Source organism: Phyllopteryx taeniolatus, chromosome 19 (genome assembly GCF_024500385.1).
Source record: "Phyllopteryx taeniolatus isolate TA_2022b chromosome 19, UOR_Ptae_1.2, whole genome shotgun sequence".
In the NCBI taxonomy this organism is placed as follows: Eukaryota; Metazoa; Chordata; class Actinopteri; order Syngnathiformes; family Syngnathidae; genus Phyllopteryx; species Phyllopteryx taeniolatus.
Genome location: NC_084520.1, coordinates 11,674,508 through 11,698,753, shown reverse-complemented (window position 1 = coordinate 11,698,753; position 24,246 = coordinate 11,674,508). Strand labels below are relative to the sequence as shown.

The 24,246-nt window shown below is 43.6% G+C and overlaps 2 protein-coding genes across 3 annotated transcripts; both read right to left on the bottom strand.

The window, feature by feature from the left end:
* Window positions 1-1,537: 1,537 nt before the first annotated feature.
* Window positions 1,538-19,916, bottom strand: sec31b (SEC31 homolog B, COPII coat complex component). Of its 2 annotated transcripts, XM_061756026.1 has the most exons (27): window positions 19,764-19,916; window positions 18,452-18,540; window positions 18,236-18,359; window positions 17,958-18,153; window positions 17,773-17,868; window positions 17,364-17,504; window positions 17,137-17,279; window positions 16,960-17,059; window positions 16,723-16,884; window positions 15,771-15,923; window positions 15,459-15,689; window positions 15,292-15,366; window positions 14,981-15,073; window positions 14,757-14,868; window positions 14,504-14,682; window positions 13,143-13,269; window positions 12,925-13,070; window positions 8,664-8,837; window positions 8,457-8,585; window positions 7,626-7,815; window positions 7,163-7,555; window positions 7,002-7,040; window positions 6,571-6,629; window positions 5,549-5,674; window positions 5,348-5,467; window positions 3,027-3,098; window positions 1,538-2,401 (listed from the first exon to the last, which is right to left on the bottom strand). In XM_061756026.1, exons 2-27 carry the CDS (start codon window positions 18,528-18,530, stop codon window positions 2,222-2,224), a joined length of 3,639 nt encoding a protein of 1,212 aa, XP_061612010.1. In that variant the 5' UTR covers window positions 18,531-18,540; window positions 19,764-19,916; the 3' UTR covers window positions 1,538-2,221. The 2 variants fall into 2 exon arrangements, with proteins under 2 accessions (XP_061612010.1, XP_061612011.1); XM_061756027.1 differs by lacking the exon at window positions 7,002-7,040.
* Window positions 19,917-20,554: 638 nt separating this feature from the next.
* Window positions 20,555-23,503, bottom strand: ndufb8 (NADH:ubiquinone oxidoreductase subunit B8). The gene is made up of 5 exons (XM_061756028.1): window positions 23,344-23,503; window positions 22,986-23,112; window positions 22,243-22,342; window positions 21,997-22,152; window positions 20,555-20,709 (listed from the first exon to the last, which is right to left on the bottom strand). Exons 1-5 carry the CDS (start codon window positions 23,432-23,434, stop codon window positions 20,617-20,619), a joined length of 567 nt encoding a protein of 188 aa, XP_061612012.1. The 5' UTR covers window positions 23,435-23,503; the 3' UTR covers window positions 20,555-20,616.
* Window positions 23,504-24,246: the final 743 nt, after the last annotated feature.

Here is a 24,246-nt window from a genome sequence, read left to right as displayed (position 1 = left end):
AAATATTACATGAGTGTAGATGATGTGACTGCTTGGTTGGCCGGATTAAAGACTGGAGAAGGCACACGAGTGTACTGTATTATGATTTATGGAATGCACTTGGAATGGACAACAATTTTCCCCATCCTGGCTTTGCATTTAAGTTTTTTTTTTTTAATATGATGACCCCTTCAGGGTTCACATCAGAGTGCTTGCAGCCAGAGACGAAGAGAACCATGACTCAGGCTGCTGCTCTGTGTGGCGTGATATTTGGGAATATTAACCCACCACCATTACCACGCCTGCATGACTGGAGGTTACTAAAGTTCAACCCCCCCCCACCCCGCCCCGCCAACCAAACAAACACGCACACACCTTACAAACGCGTCCGGTCACAGCGTCTGACTGCAAGCAGCCAATCAGCGACGAGCTCCTGACTTATGATCACCCACTCACCAATGGCGGGAGGGCACCTGTGTGCCATCATGCGTGACGGAGCACAAAGACTTACATAAGTCCTCGAAGGCGGCACACTGGCTATACTGCAAGCGGTGCATTGAAGTACCTTCGAAGAATGGGGGAAATGTGAGAAAAAGTATTTTGCACAAGAAAAGAAAAATGGTCAGAGTATGAAGACTACCTTTCATGCATCCATCCATTTTCAACACCGGTTATCCTAGTTAGGGTCGCGGGACGCTGGAGCCTATCCCAGCTGACTTCGGGCGAAAGGCGGACTACACCCTGAACTGGTCGGCAGTCAGTCGCAGGGCACATATAGACTCGGACAACCATTCGCACTCGCATTCGCATTCACACCGTCACTGAGTGGGAACTGAACCCACGCTGCCTGCACCAAAGTCAGGCGAGTGTACCACTACACCATCAGTGACCAAGACTACCTTTCTTTAGTGCAAAATAATTATTTACAATTTATGCATCTAGTAAGACCACATTTAAAATTTGTATAATATACTAAATCAAATTACAATTTACATTGACTGGATTAGATTTTTTTTAAACTTTTCGAACAATTTGCCATATTTTTACAGTATAGTCAATATACATATATAAAAAATGGAAATTCAAATAATTCCATATAATTATGACTTATTTAATTACTCTATATCTTTTATTTTAGTTTTCTATTTTATCATCAAATATTTAAATTGCATTAAAAAATGACTTTCTACAACAAAATGCAATTCTATTTATATAGCTTTGTTTAATCTTTTTAATTTTTAAAAGATGTTAAATAGTATTTAAATGTATATATGTATTTTTAAACTGATTCTAAAAAATACTCATAATGGAACAATTATTTTATATCATTTTACAGTTACTGAAAAAAAGTTTTACTAAAAATGCAATTTCCAATTTTAATTATAAAATGTATTTGTTTTTTAAAATTATAAATCCATTCCAAAAACAAAAAATATTTTTTGCAGTGTCACACTGAAGCATCTTGATGCAAAAATGATGCGTTTTACCATGAATAATGACGTATTTTAATGTAAATAAACTAGTTTTGTGCAGAATTTAAGCGCACAGAGCCTTGTAATTGAAGAAGGTACATTTTATTTGAAAAGGGGGAAAAAAAATCTTACAAGAGTTAAATAAGCGACATGGATTGTACTGTATAAACATTTGTGCAACAAAAAATGAGCACGCACGCACACATACACACGGAGGCACTTTACTGCCTTCTGCTTCCATGAATACGTAAACAATCCCATCAGAATATACATTGTTTTCCAACTATGCCACCTACTGTACGAATGCTTAAAAGAAAAGGAGAAGACACAGCCGGGTGGAGATTAAAGCAGCAAAGTTGAATGAAATGAATATGTTCATCATTCACACACTGCTAAATCATGGGCTGAATGGGGTGGAAAAGGTGATGGCACATTTCATGAAATGATCCACACACTGCTATTACTGAATCTCTCACACTATTTTTGTTTTTCAATTCAAAGATGTCCCACCTTACCTGGCTTTGTTGATTCGCTCTAAAACAATCAGTCAACTACAAAAACGCACTGAAGCACACAAATATTTCGCTTTGTACATCGACTGTTGCATTTGTGCAGTCACAACTTTCAGGATACATTCATCTGACCCATCTCTTAGGAGGGGGGGGGGAAGAAGAAGAAGGAAAAAAGACAGCAATCTGCTCACATAAGAAAAGGAAATAAATATGATTTTTCATTTGTTTGTTTTAACACTGACACGCAGGGTGTGTGGCTTAGACGCCCAGCTTGTTGGCGATGGTCATGACTACTTTGAGGATGGGCATGAAGGCAGAGATTTCGCTGAAGTTGCTGCTGCTCACCACCAGCGTGTGGACCTCCAGACCGCGCTGGTACTGCTGGTTCGCCACGCAGCGGCCGATCTCGTGCAGGCCGTTCAAGATGTTGGGGGAGAGCTGAGAAGAGGTCGCCGACGCACAACAAGACAAGCGGTGCCACACGTTAGCAGCACAGGAAGAAGAGGAAGATAATGATGACGGTTCCGTTCGGGGATTAAGTGGCAAAATGCCGACAGTGTAAAATTAATTCCGTTGGATGAAGATTATGTTGGGGATGGGTTAAATTTAAAACAGCAGAGTCTGAGGCTTAGACCTAAATGTCCAAGGAGTCAACTACAACTGGATACTTTTTTTTAGAAGCATATCATCATTTGATAAGTCTGGTGAAAAGAAGACACCTATGTGTTGAGAGGGATTTACGGTATTGCATTTTTTGTGATTAGTTTGAATAAAATGTTCACACACCAAACTTAAATCTTTGTTTGCTTTTGATCCCTAGTAAAACTAGTTAATGGCGCTGCTCCAAAGTACAGTCCAATGCAGGGCCAAATTAAGCCTTCATTGCTACTGCATTGCTATGACCGAATGCATTTGCTATGGACATTAAATCAATCAAATCCATAAATGGCAACATTTCTAACGTTGGTTCTTGAATATTCAGACCTTTCAATTATTAGTACAAAGCCAGTTTTGTAAATGTGCAGTAGCGGGCAACACTATTCGACATTCAACATTTCCTTACCGACTGCTCCCTCAGCTTGTCATACAGGCATACCAAACGCTTGGCTGCGTCGTCAAGCTTCCTTTTTGTTTGCTGTGAAGAAAGGAAATTAAAGTGCAGTGTTACCTAGAATTACTTGCATGTTTAATTCATTCCGTGACCAACTAACTCAATTTACTCCTATATCAAATACATTTTCAATCGTTAAATAATTCCAGAGGAAACGCTAAAGAGATCTGGGCTAACATTAAGAAATTGACTTTAGTCAGTGACATATGTAAAAAACATTTGAGGAGCTACAGCTGGTAGACAGAGTCATTAATGACCTAATTGACATGGCTACAGCACCGAATGTGTATTTTATTGACTCTGTGAAAAGCCTAACCTGTGACTCAGATCCTGTAATGCAGCAACTGAACCCTGTGCCTCTGAACACTAGTGCCCCAATCTTTGACGTCCATGCAGTGTTTCAGACACAGTTGGACAAAGTCATCTGTGCCCTTAAAATTTATAGAACCAAATATATATTTTGTATGGACAATACATTTGTTAAAACTAATAAACAGTCTCTAATTATTCCTCTAACAAATACCATTATTGATTCCATAAATGCAGGCGTTTTTTCAGACACCTGGAAAAACTCCATTATAACAACAATTCTTAAGTCAGCACTCAGGAGAGTAGGAGACTCTACAATGATGAGCAACTACAGACCCATTAGTATACTTCCTTTAATAAAGATAGAGAAACTAGTTGCAGAGCGACTGACAAAATCTAAACTCAAGTCCTTACTCACTAAAACTGCAATTTGGTTTTAGAAAACATCACTCGACCGAGACAGCCATCTCCTATCTTTTAGACTATGTAAAATCCAAGCTTGACACAATGGGTGTCATTGAAACGGTATTTCAGGACCTGAGGAAGTCTTCGGACACAGTCACTCAAACTACTCATCATTAGGTTGACAGATTTTAACTTTTCAGAGAACTCAGTGAAGTTGATGGAATTATACAGCACTTCTAGGATTCAGTGTGTCAGAGTGCAAAACAAAAAATCCATATGTAACAACCTTGGAGTATCACAAGGTTCAATCCTCGGGCCCCTGTTGTTCAGCCTTTACATTAATGACCTGGCAAGTTGCTGTCCACCAAATATCACTTGCCAGTTGTAAACAGATGATGCTGCTTTGTATGTGCATACCAAAGATACATTTCAAGCTGCTAACAACTTGCAGACTTTATGAGTTGTGCATGTGAATGGCTCGAGAACTCGCATCTGCATTTAAATGTGTCAAAAAACTGTTTGCCTGTCCTTCTCAAAAAGAGCGAACAAATCTGTTCCAGATCCTGCTGTAATAGTCGTAAGGTGAGAAGCTTGAAGCTGTTAAAGAGTTTAAATATTTAGTTGTAATTTTTCACTTGCAACCTAATTTTAAGCAATATATTAAGGAAAAGGTTATTGGATCAAAGCTGTAGCCAAAACCCTCCATGAACTGCTGTCTGCCTAACATGCTGTCCTCGCACTTTAAGTAATTTCACAATGCACTTGAACTCTGCCAATTTGTTGTGGGTTTTATTGAGATTTATTTATCTACTGTCTGGCTTATCTGTCATCACACATTGCACATCAAAACATTTCACAATGCACTTGAACTCTGACTATTTGTAGTGGTTTTTATTGTCACTGATTTAACTTTTTTATTCAGGGAATATCCCCTTGTCAAGGGACTAAAGATTTAAATGAGCCATGGGCTATAATCCTGAATATTTTTTAGAATGTTATGTTATGTAATGTTTTTTTTTAATAATGTTTCATGACTGTGACTGATTTCTTTTTCTAATAAACGTTTTTTTGTTCCATGCTTTTAATGAAGAAAAATAGCACTGTATTGTATAAAAGCATAAAACAAGGGAAGGTCAGGAAATAAACTTTTATAAAGTGTTATTACTGTACGTGCGGTAGTATTCGTGTTGGATTTATGCCTTTAAGGGGTATGGCTTGTGAGTGAGGTAAGGAGCTTGAATCGGGTTGGCCGGAGCGTCAGGTCATAAATTCTAGCCTATAGTGGCTCCTTGCAAGTGCTCCCATTTCGTATGTGTAAACGGCTGAAAGTGCATCGGTGCCCGCATCCGAGGGCATTACAGTACCTTAATGGCTCCATTATTTTCACTTCACTCGAAAAACAGCGAATCTGAAGCTCACTTGCAACACAAAATAAAAAATTCAAACAAGCGACTGCTCGTAACTTGAAATTATTGTAAATTGTGGCACTCGTAAGTCAAGGTACCACTATACACTATAAAATACTTTTAGTGAATAACAAGAGAGTTTGGCAGACTTACTGGGTCTCCTGCTGCAAGTTGGCAGCGTTGCACCAGACTATCGAAGGTAGATTTTAGCACAATGTGCTCAGCGGGGATCTCCTTCTGCTCCACCCGCTCTGCTGGAAGCTGCTGGAGGAGCTGAAGGTGGTGACAAAAGCAAGATGGGGTGGAAACTGCATGTTCGCTTGTGATATGCTGCAGTACACTTCAGAGGCTGACCTGCATGCTGGGCTCCTGGGGGGCACCGGGGGGCACCTGGGCATTGTTGTGCGGCTGAGGAGCCTCCACTGGGAAACCCATCACGGGAGCAGTGATGGGGGCGGGTGGAGTGTAGTTGTCAGGAACCTGTTTTATACATGTAACAATTGAAATGTTTTTTTTTCCTGGACACTTACGCCTGAAGTCATAATCTTTCCACTTTTTTGTGTACAGTGAACCGTCCCATATTTGCGGTTCGGCATTTGCAAATTTGCAGGTTTTTGGAGGATATTTTCTTCTGTTAGTCGCTGTAAAACTTTACATTAGCTGTTTTTGTGCTCAGGTCAAAGACGTCTAAAATACAAATAGTGGGTTGGTGCCATCTTGCAGCTATGTTGAACTGAGGGGCATGACCTTTAGAGGGGGATTAGCTATCTAGTAAACTGTACTGACCCAGTAGGGGGGAGGAAGTCGACCGGGAATATTCCGCCTTTGGAAGCAGTATCAGACCTGGAATGCCATCTGCGTGTAAGGGTACTCCAACATGCCAAGACAAGGGCGTGAACCAAGGTTGACAAACACTTCTCCCACCCTGTTGTGTTAAAAGCAACTGATGCTGTGTGGCGCTGACATCATCAAAATTGCAGCATGTCATTCCTTGTGCATCTTGTAACATACTTGGCCAATCAAGCTGATTCTGATCCTGATGTCATGTAGGTACGCAAAAATCTCATTTTGCTGGGTTCTGTATAGACCCTTTTACACTTCCCGGAAAAGCCTTGATTTTTCTGTGTCGCAATACGATATAAACAGTATGGACACGAAATGGGGGACGGGGGGAAGTTGACTGGGAAATTCCGCAATGCCGTGATGGGGCGTAAAATTAACACGAAACAGTCACTGCTCCCACATCAATATCCTGCTTTCACGGTGTTTTGTGTAAAAGGCACAGGCGACTAAATATCTTATTTTCAGCTACGGCTACGATGCGGTAATTTTGTGGAATTTCTGTGTAAAACGTGGCTTTTTAGAAACAAGTGTACCTTCTTCTTCCTGGGTCCACCACGTACCGCTGGTGGGTCATTCCAGCCTTCTTGGGACGCTAAACCAGAGACAATGATAAGAATTGTATGCTGAGTTCAAGAGCATTTAGTTAAATGCATTTAAAAAAAACAACATTAGAAGCAATAAAGAAAAAACTGGCAAGAACGGTTTGTGCAACTGCTTGATAACCAACAGCAATCTAGCGGATGCTTTAAAATGTCTACTCACACCTTATGTTCCATATTGCGATATTCCAGCAGCAAAAGCATTAAGCACCAACCATACAATATGTGTCCAGAAAAATAGAGCATTCAATCCAATGCCAAAGTCAAGAAAAATGAGGTAATTATAGTGAATTGTCAGACGTGTGTTTCTATTTTTCTGGTTTCACTTAAACTCATATCCCAAATGCATTGCTAACACTTGTCACCTTGAGGGTCAGACTGGGTATTCAGCCAAGGAAAGAATCCTGCAAGTCACATGAGGAGGACAGCTGAGTGTAACGTAACCATCTCTAATGATGTGTACATTATGTCAGCAGACATGAGAGGAGAGAAAAATGGAAAGTGAAGTGAGCGACGTGGCACCAACCTGCAGGAGGAGGAGCTACAGCTGAAGCTGCAAAGGGCTTTGCAGCAGGAGCTCCAGGGCCCCCTTGTGGGTAACCCGATCCAAGAGGGGCATAGGGACCGGTTGCCATCGGGGGCACGGGTCCCTGGCTGTGGAGCCCCCCAGGGTACATGGGAACAGGGGCTCCGGGCTGGAAGCTAGATGGCATGGGGCCTGATGGCAAGGAGGTAGAAGGCATGAAGCTCGTCGGTGGAACACTGGGGCTGGGCATGTGGGGGAGGCCCCCGGGGGCTGATGACAAGTGCTGCAGTGGAGGTCCTGACAAGTTTGAGGCTGGCATGGAGGGACCTGGAGGGGAGAAGGCTGAGGGTCCGCCCATGGGGGATGGTTGGAATGGCTGATGTGGAGCAAAACCTTTAAGACACAAATAAATAAAAAAATATAGAACCCAAAATCTGGCAGATGAATCAACTTCTAGCCATACCTGGAGCTGAAGCTGGATGCTGCGGGTAAGGAGGCCTCATAGTGGGGAGCGGCAGCCCGTGAGAAGAGGCGGGCAGGCCCAGGCCAGAGCTACTCGGGGGAACTTGAGGCTGGAATAGCGCTGATGTCGACATATTAGGCTGCTCCTGCTGCTGCTGCTGATGATGAGCGGGAGAGGGCTGGTACTGATCCTTAGTTTGGGGAAAAAAATCAAAACCACATTTTATTTTAAAACATCAACAGGAGTGGCACAGTGTGGCATGTGTGCATCAGTCTCAGGTTCTGGGTTCAATTTGGACCTCTGTGTGGAGTTTGCATGTTACACATTACACAATCATGCATATTAGGGTAATTGAAGACTAATGTGTTCACATCTGACATAAATTGAACCACTGATGCAATGCGATTAAATATAACCTCAACGCAAACGCATGAATAAGTGCGAATCCACGCAGAGCGATGCGTTTGACGCGACACGAGTGAGGCGAGTCGGGAAATGTAAACTTCAAGCCACAAATCGCGTCAAATGAGCAAAGGGCCAGCCGGGGGGACAGGGTGTAGCGCTGGTCGCCGTGGCCACTTGTACCGCACCGTCGCCGGATGCAAGTGTAGCAGAGAAGAATCAGGAAGGAAAAAAAAAAAAAAAAAAAAAAAAATAATCTAAGGAACCAGCTGGAGGGTGCATTGTGCTTGCCGTGGCCGCTCACACCACACTGTCGTCGGATGCGAGCGGGCTGGAAGCGGAGTTTATTTGTGCCACCCGTCTACAAAGTTTCTCCTGTTAATTAACAATTTCCCAATTTATCAAACAAACTTAATGGTAATTTCGTACCATGATTAGTGCTTTCTGTGTAGGTGTGTGAGAAGCAGCATTGGGCTTGGCTGCGCTTGGAGGCTGCTGTCGGCCAGCAGCCTCTCCCTGAGCATGGAACAGTCTGTTTCTCAGCATGGTGATACCAGGCTAGGGAGACAACACACATATACACATTAGGAACAAAGTAAAAAAATTCTTGGTGTTGAGATGAGGACGAAACCTCACTTGATCAGAATTGTCTGGCAGGTAAGCCATGGCGGTGGCCAGGCTGCCCTCTGCAGCCAGGATTCCGGCGTAGCACGTCAGCTTCTCGGCCAGGACGGGGCTCTGCACCGCCACCTCGCTGTTGCGGAGGCGTTCGATGGATTTGCGAAGCATCATGACTTTTTCCACCAGATCCTGAAAAAAAATAATACACAAAATACAACTCACAGTTAAGGGATTCAACTAAATAACCAAAATAAAAACTATGAAACAAAACATTTGAAGTCAATGTAAGAAGGTAACAGAATATGTACAGAGGTTTAACAATGATAATACAATTTATTGACAGACAACTTTTAAGACTTCACTTTTAAGAGACGGTTAAAAAAATATATATATAAAAATTATGTTTACAAGTTGATATGCATACGATATAAGGAACTTTATGAAGATAAACTATAAATATATTGTTTATACCCCTCCTTGAGCCGTCACCTTGTCGTGGTGGAGGGGTTTGTGTGTCCCAGTGATCCTAGGAGCTAAGTTGTCTGGGGCTTTATGCCCCTGGCAGGGTCACCCATGACAAACAGGTCCTAGGTGAGGGACCAGACAAAGCACGGCTCAAAGACCCCTAATGATGACGACAAACAATGGACTTCGTTTTCCCTTGCCCGGACGCGGGCCACCGGGGCCCCCCGCTGGAGCCAGGCCTGGTGGTGGGGCTCGAAGGCGAGCGCCTGGTGGCCGGGCCTGCACCCATGGGGTCCGGCCGGGCACAGCCCGAAAGGGTAACGTGGGTCCCCCTTCCCATGGGCTCACCACCTGTGGGAGGGGCCATAGGGGTCGGGTGCAGTGTGAGCCGGGCGGTGGCCGAAGGCGGGGACCTTGGCGATCCGATCCCCGGCTACAGAAGCTGGCTCTAGGGACGTGGAATGTCACCTCTCTGGCAGGGAAGGAGCCCGAGCTGGTGTGTGAGGTCGAGAAGTTCCGACTCGATATAGTCGGAGTCGCCTCCACACACACCTGGGGCTCTGGTACCAGTCCTCTCGAGAGGGGTTGGACTCTCTTCCACTCTGGAGTTGCCCATGGTGAGAGGCGCCGAGCAGGTGTGGGTATACTTATTGCCCCCCGGCTCGGCGCCTGTACGTTGGGGTTCACCCCGGTGGACGAGAGAGAGGGTAGCCTCCCTCCGCCTTCGGGTGGGGGGACGGGTCCTGACTGTTGTTTGTGCCTATGCACCAAACAGCAGTTCAGAGTACCCACCCTTTTTGGAGTCCTTGGAGGGGGTGCTGGAGAGCGCTCCCGCTGGGGACTCCATTGTTCTGTTGGGGGACTTCAATGCTCACGTGGGCAATGACAGTGAGACCTGGAAGGGCGCGATTGGGAGGAACGGCCCCCCCGATCAGAACCCGAGCGGTGTTCTGTTATTGGACTTCTGTGCTCGTCACGGATTGTCCATAACGAACACCATGTTCAAGCATAAGGGTGTCCACACGTGCACTTGGCACCAGGACACCCTAGGTCGCAGTTCGATGATCGACTTTGTGGTCGTGTCATCGGACTTGCGGCCGCATGTCTTGGACACTCGGGTGAAGAGAGGGGCGGAGCTGTCAACTGATCACCACCTGGTGGTGAGTTGGCTCCGATGGTGGGGGAAGATGCCGGTCCGACGTGGCAGGCCCAAACGTATTGTGAGGGTCTGCTGGGAACGTCTGGCAGAATCCCCTGTCAGAAGGAGTTTCAACTCCCACCTCCGACAGAACTTTGCTCATGTTCCGGGGGAGGCGGGGGACATCGAGTCCGAGTGGACCATGTTCCGCGCCTCCATTGCTGAGGCGGCCGACCGGAGCTGTGGCCGTAAGGTGGTCGGTGCCTGTCGTGGCGGCAATCCGCGAACCCGTTGGTGGACACCAACGGTGAGGGATGCCGTCAAGCTGAAGAAGGAGTCCTATCGGGCCTTTTTGGCCTGTGGGACTCCTGAGGCAGCTGATGGGTACCGGCTGGCCAAGCGGAATGCAGCTCTGGTGGTCGCTGAAGCAAAAACCCGGGCATGGGAGGAGTTCGGTGAGGCCATGGAGAAAGACTTCCGGACGGCTTCGAGGAAATTCTGGTCCACCATCCGACGTCTCAGGAGAGGAAAGCAGTGCACCACCAACACTATGTATAGTGGGGATGGGGCGCTGCTGACCTCGACTCGGGACGTTGTGAGTCGGTGGGGAGAATACTTCGAAGACCTCCTCAATTCCACCGACACGCCTTCCCATGGGGAAGCAGAGTGTGGGTTCTCTGAGGCGGGCTCTCCTATCTCTGGGTTTGAGGTCACCGAGGTAGTTAAAAAGCTCCTCGGTGGCAGGGCCCCGGGGGTGGATGAGATTCGCCCGGAGTTCCTAAAGGCTCTGGATGTTGTGGGGCTGTCCTGGTTGACACGCCTCTGCAACATCGCGTGGACATCGGGGACAGTGCCTCTGGATTGGCAGACTGGGGTGGTGGTCCCCCTTTTTAAGAAGGGGGACCGGAGGGTGTGTTCCAACTACAGGGGGATCACACTGCTCAGCCTCCCTGGTAAGGTCTATTCAGGGGTGCTGGAGAGGAGGGTCCGTCGGGAAGTCGAATCTCAGATTCAGGAGGAGCAGTGTGGTTTTCGTCCTGGCCGTGGAACAGTGGACCAGCTCTACACCCTCGGCAGGGTCCTCGAGGGTGCATGGGAGTTCGCCCAACCAGTCTACATGTGTTTTGTGGACTTGGAGAAGGCGTTCGACCGTGTCCCTCGGGGAGTCCTGTGGAGAGTGCTTCGGGAGTATGGGGTACCGAACCCCCTGATACGGGCTGTTCGGTCCCTGTACGACCGGAGTCAGAGTTTGGTCCGCATATCCGGCAGTAAGTCGAACTCGTTCCCGGTGAGGGTTGGACTCCGCCAAGGCTGCCCTTTGTCGCCGATTCTGTTCATAACTTTTATGGACAGAATTTCTAGGCGCAGCCGAGGCGTAGAGGGGGTCCGGTTTGGTGGCCTCAGTATTGCATCTCTGCTTTTTGCAGATGATGTGGTTCTGTTGGCTTCATCAAGCCGTGACCTCCAACTCTCATTGGAGCAGTTCGCAGCCGAGTGTGAAGCGGCTGGGATGAGAATCAGCACCTCCAAATCTGAGACCATGGTCCTCAGTCGGGAAAGGGTGGCATGCCATCTCCAGGTCGGGGATGAGATCCTGCCCCAAGTGGAGGAATTCAAGTATCTTGGGGTCTTGTTCACGAGTGAGGGAAGAATGGAACGGGAGATCGACAGGCGGATCGGTGCAGCGTCTGCAGTGATGCGGACTTTGTATCGGTCCGTTGTGGTAAAGAAAGAGCTAAGCCGAAAGGCGAAGCTCTCAATTTACCGGTCGATCTTCGTTCCTACCCTCACCTATGGTCATGAGCTGTGGGTCGTGACCGAAAGAACAAGATCCCGGATACAAGCGGCCGAAATGAGTTTCCTCCGCAGGGTGTCCGGGCTCTCCCTTAGAGATAGGGTGAGAAGCTCGGTCATCCGGGAGGATCTCAGAGTAGAGCCGCTACTCCTCCGCATTGAGAGGAGCCAGATGAGGTGGCTGGGGCATCTGATTCGGATGCCTCCCGGACGCCTCCCTGGTGAGGTGTTCCGGGCATGTCCCACCGGGAGGAGACCCCGGGGACGACCCAGGACGCGCTGGAGAGACTACATCCTTCGGCTGGCCTGGGAACGCCTCGGGATCCCCCCGGAAGAGCTGGATGAAGTGGCTGGGGAGAGGGTAGTCTGGGCGTCCCTGCTGAAGCTACTGCCCCCGCGACCCGACCCGGATAAGCGGTAGAGAATGGATGGATGGATGGATATTGTTTATAAATACAATCAAACCAATGAAAAGTTAAATGAAATACATTTAATAAATCTAAATTTAGTTTTACCCTGCTTTCTAGCAAATCCTTCAGGAAAAACAAATTATACAACAAATGAAATCATTGTATTTTAGAATTAGATTTTTTAAAAACATTTCTAAAAAAATGTGCTTGCTACTTGACTTAGAAATATTAACAAATAATGTAAAAAAAATTGCATCCATTAAAAACATTTGCGAATTGTAGCGTTTTCCTCTACATGCTTGAAAAGACTTGACTAGAGCTAGTGAAAAATACATAAAATAAGTATTTTTAATCAAATAATTTAAGAAACAATGTTTTTTTATTGTTGTAAGAAATAAGGTAACAGAGATTATTATATTACTACTCTTTAAAGCCTTGAACAAACTTTTTTCCTTCCTTTTTTTTATACCTCTAAGCCGAGAGGAGAGGAGCAGTCCCTGTGCAAGGCCCAGCACTCCACCAGCCTCTCGATGTTTCCAGAGCAGATGTAACACAGGCACGCCTGCAGGCAGCGTTTCTCCGTCTCACCTCTTTCCAAACGGCCTCCCAGGGTATCTAGCAAGATGTACATGATGAAATAAAGTCTCAAACGCAGTCACCGTTTTCACAAAAGTTGCGTCAGCTTACCGCACAGCTGGGCGAATTCTTCAGGGTGAGCATAGGTCAGGAGAGCGGCGAGCGCTTCTTTCCAGTTGTCCAGCTCACAGCTTTGCACAATGTCTCTCCAGTTCTGCGTGACCACTGATGATATAAGCTACAAAAAAGTAACAGTTTCATTAAACTCTCCCCCTTTTCATTTACATATAGAATTTTTTTTTTTTATTTTGTCCTAATTTTATTTCATGTTTCCCAACCTTTAATGAGTCAAGGCACATATTTTACATTACAAAAATCTCATGACACACCGCCAAACAAAAATGTCACAAAAAGAATACCCTATATACTGAAATAATGATGATCTCGTTTCCATTTACTCACAAATTGACTTGATAGAAACCTGGGCCTGTTTAGTTAAATGCAAAGCTATTATTCCATTGTATGAATGGCAACAAGTGGAAATTGGTAACAGGTAAATTGTAGCTTCTGCTATCTAGTGGAGGAACATTTAATTGTTCTGCTTGTCACTATATATCGCTGGCATAGCTAGATGAACAAAGATACTTATTATGTAGTACAGACATTTTTGGACCAATTGAGTGTAATCGGATAATTGAGTTCAATTGCTCATACGTTTACATACCCTGGCAGAATTTGTGAACTATCCAAAATTTTGGGGGAAAATATGACTGATGACCGAATGGAGACCATCTCATTTGCGTCTCTAATGCTACTTAGTGCTATTCTGAAATGCCTTATAGTTTAATTTGAATTCCATTTAAAAAATAAAAGGTGTTTTGCTGATCATGTTTTCTTTAAAGAATGTTACATAGCTTACAAACTCTGCAAACGTATATAAAGTTATGAGGACAACTGTATGCATCAGACCCCATTTCAAGTGTACCTCACATTGTCCAGGCCTTCATGTGATGCAGCACATTTCCTGGGTGCAAACTGAACCTTGGTAAAAGTGAGTGTATAACCCGGTAAATGATTACGCTCTTTGGATACAGAACAATGCTTTTCTATTCCAAATATCCAGTAACGGTTTGAACTACCTGTGCATTACATTACAGGGGACATTCTTAAACTGCAAGGAAAACATTTGTACACTGGATTGAAAGACCTTCTCCTGTCTCTAGAAGGAAAAGTTAACTGCATCAAAATATCCTCAAATTGATCTACTTGTTTCATTATATCCTGCTTTTACTTCCTAAATCATTAAATCTGTTCAACTCATTTCTGTAAGACAGTAAGAGAATACGGTTAGAAATACTACAGAGACCTAAATTAAAAGGCACCGTAGTTCCCCGCAAAACAAAACAAGCAAACAAACCAAAACTCTCGCCTCTCTCTTTCAGGGAACAACCGGGACATATTCAATGCCTCACCATAGACACGCTGTTCTTCTGCTTGCTCAGGTACTTCTGCTGGGTCTTCTTCAGCAGATCCTCTCCACCACTGATGGACAGCAGGATGGCTTCGGCGTACCGGCCGTCGCTCAGACATAAATCGACGGCACCATGAAAGTTGCCCACAAGCAGGGCCTGACTTATCAAACCGTCCGTATCTAATAAAGAAGAACATTTCTCATCAGCCACGTGCCACTTATTTGCAGCAGTTACAAGATTTGCGAGCGTTTACCGCATGAAACAGGGATCTGGAAGTTGCGAATATCTTTTGGATTCTGGCTGAAAAAGTCTGGGGGTGAAATGGAGCCAGACGTCCTGCCGTCTGCGGGTGCTTCTTCAGATCGCTGAGAAAAAAACAGAAATAATAGCCTTATTATTCCAGAACATTTTGGTTTAAGTCCAAATTGTTCCAAATTTTTGAAGGTTCCAGTGCACCCTACAGGATGATTTACAGACCTCAGTGGAGAGCTGCAGCATCTTTTTAGCCAGGTCCTCAGCATCCACAGCGTGTCCATTGGGTTGAAAATTCTTCCCAAGGCATTTAGAAATCTGTTGGATTCAGAGGTAGTGTGTATGTTTACTACACTAACTGTTTACTAAATTGCTTCGATGTCTTATTTCTTCAAACAATGGCCTTTTTTCAATTTTAATTTTATTTTTTAAAGATTTTTACAGATATATTAAAAATAAAAATAAAACCTCAAAGACACTCTTTGCAGTTGAGTAAATAAACACCCTCTGCCTTTGGTATAAAAAAGGGAGAATACCTTTTTCTCAAGTTCATCTTTACTGAAACCCAAAAGTCGCAGGAATTTAATGCGAGCCTCATCTTCAAAATTCACCTGTTGAAACCACCCCAAAAGCAAAAATCAGCTTCAGAGTTCACTTATGCATGATGTAGTGTCTCCACAACACAAGGACATTTGCGCCCTACCAGCAGAAACTTCCATATATCCTGTTCGGCCTCCGACTTTGCGCTCTGGATCTTGGCCTGGCAATAGTTGTTGAAGGAACCCGACTGTAAGGCCACCTGCAGCTCCCTGGAGCGCTGCAGGAACTCAGTCTCCGTGGTGACCTGGCTGACAAACACCTGCCTGGGGACGGGCTGGGGGCTCTGCACAGCCGTCCCTTTGGGATTCTCAAATGTGATCAGCTTGCCACCAAACTGAGGTAGAACAAACGTATCAGGTGTGAAAACGACGACGACACGTATGAAGCTTTCCGCTTTGTGAGTTTTCCCACTTACGGCGAAAGAGGCCCCCACTGGCCTGCGCACCCACTTAGGTGGCTTCTTCAAAGGGGGAACGACTGTGTCCTGCACTGAGGGCTGAGGAACCTGCAGTGGAGGGAGCACCTGTCCTGTACCAAAGGGATCCATTGTATCAAATGAGGATGATATCTGTTATAAAAAATAAATAAAAGTGTTAAAATGTACAAGTAGGTTAGTTTGCCCCACAATTTAAGTTTCCAGATGTCCTAAGAACATTTCTGTGACCCAAAGATCACGAATTACATCCTATTTTTCAAGCCTGGCTTAAATCAGCTTGTTGTCTCTTGTAAATTAGCCACTGCTCACAACGACCCTTATACTGCGGAGCAAAAGAAAAAAGATCAGCTTTTGTTACCATGACAACACGGGGCGGAGCTAGAGGAGTGGGACGAGGCGAGTAGCTACTACTAGCGCCCAGGTGTGGAAAAAAAAAAGCGAGCATCCATAAAGACGATAAAGGCATGGATTGCATTCTCACTCAGTGAGGCAGCACTTTATCACAAGGACACCCAATTACACTTGCAAATTAGTGTAGCATACCCTTCTTAAATCCTCCCAATCCTCTGTTTAGCTTTTGGCTTAAACGTGTTACCGTGTAGTATGAATGTCGCTTGGAAATGGCGAATCTTCACCGAGCCTAGCTGCCAAGTCATCAGGGGAGAAACTCGGTGTAAGGGCAGGATTAGGTAAATTAGCCGCAATGTTACGTCACAATTCGGCAAAGGCAAAAATTCTGAACGCCAAGTTCACACAGACACATTTTAGGAAATAGGCAGGCACTCTAGATACCCACCTATTTGTATACTTGCATGTAAAAAGTTAATTTTCCATAATATGTCCCCTTCTGGATGATGATCCCTTAAGTTTATGCACCCCCGTGTGGATAAAAACAATAGTAGGCCACACATTCTAAAATGGAGACTCTTACCTTATCAGCGGTACTTTGCTGCTGAGCCTTCAAGCTCCCGCCCATCACGGAGTAAACGGTAATTCTGCCGTCAAACGAGGCGGCAGAGAGCAGAGCGGGATTCCTGGGACACCACTGAATGTCGAAACACCACTGGTTCGTCGTGGGGAGCTCATAGATGACCTAAAAATGACAAAGAAGCATTTGTTGTGTGTGTGTGTCTTAATTAACAAGGCAGGTTCATTTAATTTTACGTACCTCTCCAGTGTTTGGATTCCAGCAGAGGATGCGGTTGTCCTTAGCACTGCTCAATAGGAGCTCAGAGTCAGCCTGGCTCCAGGAGATAGACAGAATACCCCTTTAGGAAAACAAAAACAATGACACAGTCAGTCTTTTGAGAAAGAAGATTTAAAAGATAAACAGTTTTAGCTTCACCGTGTGTGATTCTCAAGCACTTTAAGAGGAGACGTGGCAAAACGGAGGTCCCACATCTGTATGACGGGTAGTCGGTCGTCCTCGGAGGCCAGCACCAGTTGAGTGGCGACCTCGGGGTGCCACACCATCCCAGAACAGTGCATCTAGACACACGAGACAAACTTCCAAACCATCTGTACCTTTACCGCAAGCTGCTCTGAGCCTTCAAATCCGAGGGGGCCACAAACCCGGTTGCTGTGGTCGCTGATCTTGATGATAGGCTCGTTCTTCCTCAGGTCCCACACGACGGCTTTGCCGCTCGGGTTGGCCGAGGCCAGGATGTGCTGCACCTGCCGGTTCCACGACACCACACTGATGTCCTCGGCAGGCTGGAAAGTGAAGAAGAGGTTACACGTGCCAGGCTACCTGTTAGCAAAGTGCATATTTAGTAGAATGTGATGCTAAAATATTAAATATCCTCAAATATTGGCCTCTGCTCCAACAGGTGGAATCACTAAAGCTGAGGTTTATGATATGATAAAAAAGGGAAACATTCATTTGAAAACATGAAAAAAAAAAAAAAAATAAATAAAAAAATCAAATATTATTTTACTTTTAACAAGCTTAAAATTATTTAAATACTCTTAAGGTTTTCACCTGTGCTTTTGCTCCTGGTGTCATCGGACTGCTGAAGTTGTTCAAATCCCAAATATAAATCTCAGAATCATTCGCCCCAGATGCAAGGAGATTGCTCTGAGTGAAAACAAGTGGAACATTATTCACATCATGTACATTTTTTTTTTTTACAGATATGCGTTGCTGTATTTTGTAGGAAAACCCACCTGGAAAGGGTTGAAGTCAAGCGCTCGCACAGGCCCCGTGTGCTTGTCGCACTGCCCCACCACGGCCTCAGCATCGGTGTTAACGATGGCCTCTGGGTTGTAAACCGTTAATGCGCCATTCTCACTGCCGGCTACCAGCCTCCCTCCTGTAACGTCCTCGCCCATCCCAAAATTTACCCACACTAGACTGTGCAACCTGTGGCGAGTCATAAAGTAAAGCACTTGACTTTTGAGGTATATTTCTCCCAAAATTATCATGTACCATCATTCCAGTTTACCTGTTGGTGGTGCACAGAGACCCCTTGAGCTTCATCTCCAGAGAGGGGTCGGCAAAATCCAGTTCAAATATCTCCAGGGCCGCCGTGGTGTTGAACGAGGCATCGAGCTGCTGCGCCGACGTGCCTGTTGAGAAATCACAACATGGGCAGTCAACAAAAGCAAACAATCGTAGCGGAGAGATTGCAGTCGCTTATTCTTGAAGACTGTTTTTGTACCTAACGCCAGGCAGATGGGATGGTGTCCGGCCGGACTCCATGCCTGCTGGGCAGTCCTCTGGATCTCCTTCAGCCTCATCTTCCTCTATCTTTGAATAGACCGATTATCAGCCAAGACGATTATGGGTGCTGACATTCAGCATTTTGACACATACCGACAGCTACATTTTTTTTAATTTTTTTTTATATACGACGGCTGATAAGAAATCAATTTAAAACTGGGCAAATTTCAGGGAACTGTTTATTCAAATTTACAGTCAACTTTATTAAAGATGCTGCTGAACCTGGGAACTCAGTGCACTTTTTGTTTGAACTTAAAACAAAGATAAGTAAACATTTCAGTTATATTGAAATTTGGAAAACTTTGGGGAGCTACTTATTTAAGTATCCATTTAACTTTATAAGACGTGGTGCTGAGCCTGGGAACTCCCTGCAATTTTTGTTAGAATTTAAAAACAATGATGTCTATTGTCTAAAAGAAGCTTATCGGCCCCACTATATCAGTATCAGCCCTGAAAAAAACATTTCGGTCTAGGTCTAAAATAAGTACATTTTATTTATGTGGCACTTATCACAGAGAGGACTTACAAAGTGCTCCATATGTTCAACATACAAAATCACAAACAGTTCATACAATATAAAAACAAATCGAGTCTTGATTTCTTAAAGTGTTCATCAAAAACAAAAGGCGTTACTTGTATGGTTATTAATTGCTATTACGGGATAACTGCATTAATCTGAACACATGTTGAATTTTGCCAGTTTCCCACAATTAACGATTAAGCAGACGCACACCCACTCTTGACAGCTAAGCCTAAATCCTTTTAAATGCGGACTAACTGGCGAGTCGTTTTAATAGCCACAAAAGATGTCAAGCAAGACAGAAGTCGTGTTAGTGTGTGTATTTCTGTCACTGAATAGAAAATGCAGTCTCATCGCCGGTCATAAAAATGCAGGTCATAAAACACTGGCTTGGGTCAAATCGAAGTAAATCCAAGCTAGCGGTTAGCATTTGCTTGTCGCTGATCATTTCCGTCATTTTCTGGAGTAAGCGACAAACACTTTCACAATTACAAGAGGAAATGTTCAATACATTAAACATTGTAGTGGATACTTTTGCTACGAGCTGTGGTCGCCGCCGCATGCGCAATTCCACGCTAAACCTGAGCCGACTATGCGGTTAATGACAAGGGAAGCTAAGCAGCCAACACCCTTGTTGCTCCATTTCGCATAAAGAATAAACTACGTCTGCCCCTAAAACTTTCAACACAGCAAACAAAAGACATTCATAATTTATGTGACTGTCACTTACAACAGCCTATATCCCGGCCGGGCTGCCCACAACCACTAAGCTGACGTTAGCCACAGCCGTGCTAATAGTTTAGCCGCCGCCGGAGTCCAACCCGAGTTGCCGTGTTGCCACTCAGCTACGGTGGCCGAAGTGGATCACTTTGCAATCTGCGGTAACCCCCCCTGACTAAATGTGTTTATAGTTCTGCATTACATGAATACCTTAATCTTCTTAGTATAGGGGTCTCCATACTTAAAACGAAGGCTACAAGGGCCACTGTGACATTATTTACTTTTATTTACCATGCTAAAAACAATCCATCATTGTAAGTAAATATATGCGAAGCAATTCAATAACGTTTACAAATATTATATTTTACAACAAAGCTGATAAACAAAAAGTAAAGACTTTCATAATGTTGGGGGCCCTGCGTCCCACAAGAAGTGGCTTTTTCTGGTTTGTGTGATGGACAGGTCGCCATTCAAACTAGGACCTTTCGGATCCCAAACAAGTGCATTCTGGACAAAGCTGACCTTGACAAATAGCAAAAAGTGGAACAAATCATTTCGGTTCCAAAACGCGTCTTACCAAATGATGTGTGAATTGTGGAAAAAAAGGACGTGAGGAGTTACAACAAAATTCTTCTCTTGCCTTACCACCAATTTTAGAATGTAGAACAATGCAAGCAAACGAGACGAGCCATGTACTACATGCCGCGAGCAACTACAAAAATGAACGGCAGGCTCCAATGCCCCCCACGCTGTGGCTTAGACACAGCTCTTCTAGTATAATTAACAACATGACTATCTGAATGTAGGTAGAAGTTTTTATTTTTGACAGAAATGTATATACACGTAGAATGGGACATTAGCGTTTAGATTTCGTAATTCTTGACTTCCTCAGTCTGTTTTTCAGGATCTCCCCCCTTCTCCAAGTACAGGTTGTTGTAGGGATACTGTTTGGGTGCCTGGAATGGGGAAAAAAAATTACGTGTAATTAAAAAAAAAGTTTTAAGGAGTGACACACATACTTGAAAATTCCATAAAGTTATATTGTTAGCCTAATAGCAGTTGCACAAGTGTTTTTGTTGTTTGTTTTTTCTTTTGGGGGGGGGGGGGGGGGGGGGGGGGGGGGCGGGGACGACGACAAGAAAGAACAACAAATTCAACAAAGAAAAAAAGTCCAATTGCCTTGATTTAAGATTTACAGTTTACCATGACCTGGCTGATTAAGAAACTACAATTTTTTTTTTATCTTTTTTTTTTTTTTAAATCAAGCAAATTGCTATTTTACATTGTGACAGTGCAGGTGCATATGAATAAATTAGAATTAGAAAACTTTATGTATTTCTGTAGTTATAGTTATGTAGATATTTAAAACATATTTATATTCACTACACAGAGATGATTTTAGCTAAACAGCTAACAAAAACCCACATTTTACCATCTCCAACAAATTAGAATGTTACATACAAAACAGACAAAAAGATTTTAAGATGGAAATTAGGTTGGAAATGGCCTTCTGAAAAGTATTTTCTTGTGTTGGATCAATCTGTATAATATATGAGTTTTACTTTTGGTATTGTAATGCTGAAATACAAAGAACTCTTCCTTAGTAGTCTAATATATTGAGATGTACCTGTAAATTAAAATGATTAAGTAACTATGCTATTAGGCTAATGATGTATTTAATAAAATGTCATGAAACATTGATGTCAAATGTATGGAGGAAAAAAAGTAAAAGAATAAAGTCGTACCCCCAAAAAAAGCTGTAACCCTAAGAGAATAAAGCTGTAATAACACGTTTCTGTTCCTAAAATACATCTTAATAAAAAATTGTGACTAAATTTGATAAATTTACAATATTTTCTAGCAAAATTAAAACTTAATTTTCATCAAAATTGTGACTTTTTCAAAAGTTTGCGGTTTCTTCTGATACAATTACAATACATCGTATTCTTGTGAAAACTATTTTCATAAATTCACAATATTTTTTGTGGTCATTTTATTTTCTCATAAAATTTAAACTAAAATTAAAATGTTTTCCCTGATAATCCTGTCATAAAATTGGAATTTAAATCTCATAAAATAATGACTTTTCTCATATTACTTATTTTCTGTCACAATATTACAACATTATTAAATTGGCCATAATGTCTTTCTCTGGCCTTGTACTCATTTATAACTTCACTTATATGGTCCTGACAAAGTAAACATTTGATTTATTGTCCATAAATCCTGTGGTCTTTACTTACAACAGGCTGGTAAGATGGGAATTTCTCCCCGAGGTAGAACATAAACAACATGAACCCGATGAAACCAAAAAGCTGTTTGCACATGGAGTTCCAGGACAATGGGGTGGGTGATGTATCCACACGGTTCCTGATGAACATGTCAAAATCCCAGTGTAGCTGAGGAAAAGAAAAAATACAGAAAATACGAGATTGTACACAACTTCCATGTGGAGGAACAAAATGTCAATCTTTATCTATTCTTTTTACCGGCTCTCCCCAGTTTCTCCTCAGGTCAGGGTGGTCCCATTGATACCAGGGGTCCCTCTCATGCTGAGATCGGTCTGGGAGTTTAGGATAATCGCCATAGCTGCAAAAAGCACAAACACCAAAGAGCAGCCAATTTAGATCGATAACAAAATCAAGTGTACTTTAAGTGTACTTCCAGTCAAGTAGTAATAACAATACACTGACGCATCATTAAATGTGGGGATGGGTTCCAGACACGAACCCACAATTAGGTAAAATACACGATACACAATCCATATATATATATATTTTTATATAGTTGTATACCTTCTCACATGCTTTAAACACGTCAACTTATTGAAACACACCAAAAACAATTGCAAGCATTAACTGTTGGAGAAAACACTGTACGTGTTGTAGTAGCTACGTGTATGTGATGCCAGCGAGTCTGCTTGCAAGTGTCTCAGCTCGTTTTACTCTTTTCCTGGCATTCAATAAACGGCTGTGAAGTGCATCGGTGACTGTGGCTCTCCTTTCCCACATGCGGGGGCATTACAGTAAGTCGACTGTAACAACCCAGAAACAATCGCTTAAAAACAAAAACACAGTTTAAACCCCCCCCCCCCATAACTTACAAGTTAAGACTTGGCAGGAGCGATATGTTTAAATTATCCATCCATGTTCCGTACCGCGTATCCTTGCTATGGTCGCGGGAAGTTTAAATCAATCAAACTAAAATGATTATTACAGTAATCAAACCGTACCCCTCTCCTTTGTCTGGATAAGGCTCATAGTCCTCAACTCTCAAATTGTACTTCTTTGCAGCAGCAGCTTTCTGCTCTGGAGTATTGGGGTACGCGCCAGGTAGATCGCCCTTCAAAGCGCCAGATGCTGAAGAAATAAAAATAAAATACAATATACATACATGAAAGCAAATGAATTAAGACACACTGACGCGATTAGCAACTGTCATACTTCATCTTCAGAGGACGCTAACCAAGTAGCTAATTAAAGTTAGCATGTCAAGGTTACTTCAATTTGAGTCTCCAAACAGAGGACAAAAGGCGTCTACTTGAATGCATTCATCAAATACAGACGATTAAATGCAACAGCTAAACTCACCTGCCCTGGAGCCGGAAAGAAGAGCTGAAATGCCGGAGCCTCTTCCCTTTGAAAAAACCTGGGCCCACCGTCGGAAACCAACGACGGCCATGTTTACTGACTGCTGGCAGACCGACGCAGAAAACAATGCGCATGCGTGAAGCTGAAGTACGGGTCTTCACGAGGACCGAAATTAGGAAAGCAACCCAACCACACAGAAGACTTTAGCGCACCATAAATAGCACGTTTTGATAAATAAAATAACCTATTAACATTTATATAAGATTATATAGTTATAAGGGTCTAATTTACCTTGTTAATTGACTCATTCGTATTTATTTCAGAGGAAGTGACCAGAACAACTGGCTATGTTCAGAATCATTCATTCATTCTTTACTACATGATCATAATCACGGATTATTAAATATAGTGAACTACTTAGTTGCCTCATCAGTCAAGTGACAAATAGTTTTTGAACACTACTTAGGTGCGCTATTAATGGACCAAGGGTAGGAGACGTACATTTCCGCTGTCTGTATGTTTGCTACTGGGACGGCATCTGACGAAACCTCATTCTTTAAATGTGTGATAAGGTGGGGTTGTGTAAAAGGTACATTCAGTAGTTCGATGTTGTTACTTTTCAAGGTTGAAATTTCATCAAAATGTTTTACTTTTTTAAAAAAAAGAAGGGATAGCTCCTCCAGCCAACACTGCGGTTTGGCACTATGTTCAGCGTCAACTCGGTTTTGAGTTTCAACACGTTTCCCATCGTGGAACAATGCATTTGCCTGGCAACGGCAAGTTAGCACACCTCCTTACCCAAAATGCAGTAGTGCTGTGTGCATACAGTCCATTATCTCATTGCTGTCACATAATTAAAAAATACCTGATTAACATCCACTGGGGTGACCAGGTTTCCGCGGG

Bases quoted from the DNA above. Each gene is read 5' to 3' on its own strand.
- sec31b (XM_061756026.1), bottom strand. From the start codon at position 18,530: ATGAGGCTGAAGGAGATCCAGAGGACTGCCCAGCAGGCATGGAGTCCG. The intron at 17,505-17,772 runs GTGAAAACCTTA...TTCACTTTCCAG, and splicing joins CACCAGGAGCAAAAGCACAG to CCTGCCGAGGACATCAGTGT. The intron at 14,869-14,980 runs GTCTGTAAATCA...TTTTTTTCTCAG, and splicing joins TGCTGCAGCTCTCCACTGAG to CGATCTGAAGAAGCACCCGC.
- ndufb8 (XM_061756028.1), bottom strand. From the start codon at position 23,434: ATGGCCGTCGTTGGTTTCCGACGGTGGGCCCAGGTTTTTTCAAAGGGA. The intron at 22,343-22,985 runs GTACGGTTTGAT...TGCTTTTTGCAG, and splicing joins TATCCAGACAAAGGAGAGGG to CTATGGCGATTATCCTAAAC. The intron at 22,153-22,242 runs GTAAAAAGAATA...TCTTTTCCTCAG, and splicing joins GGAGAAACTGGGGAGAGCCG to CTACACTGGGATTTTGACAT.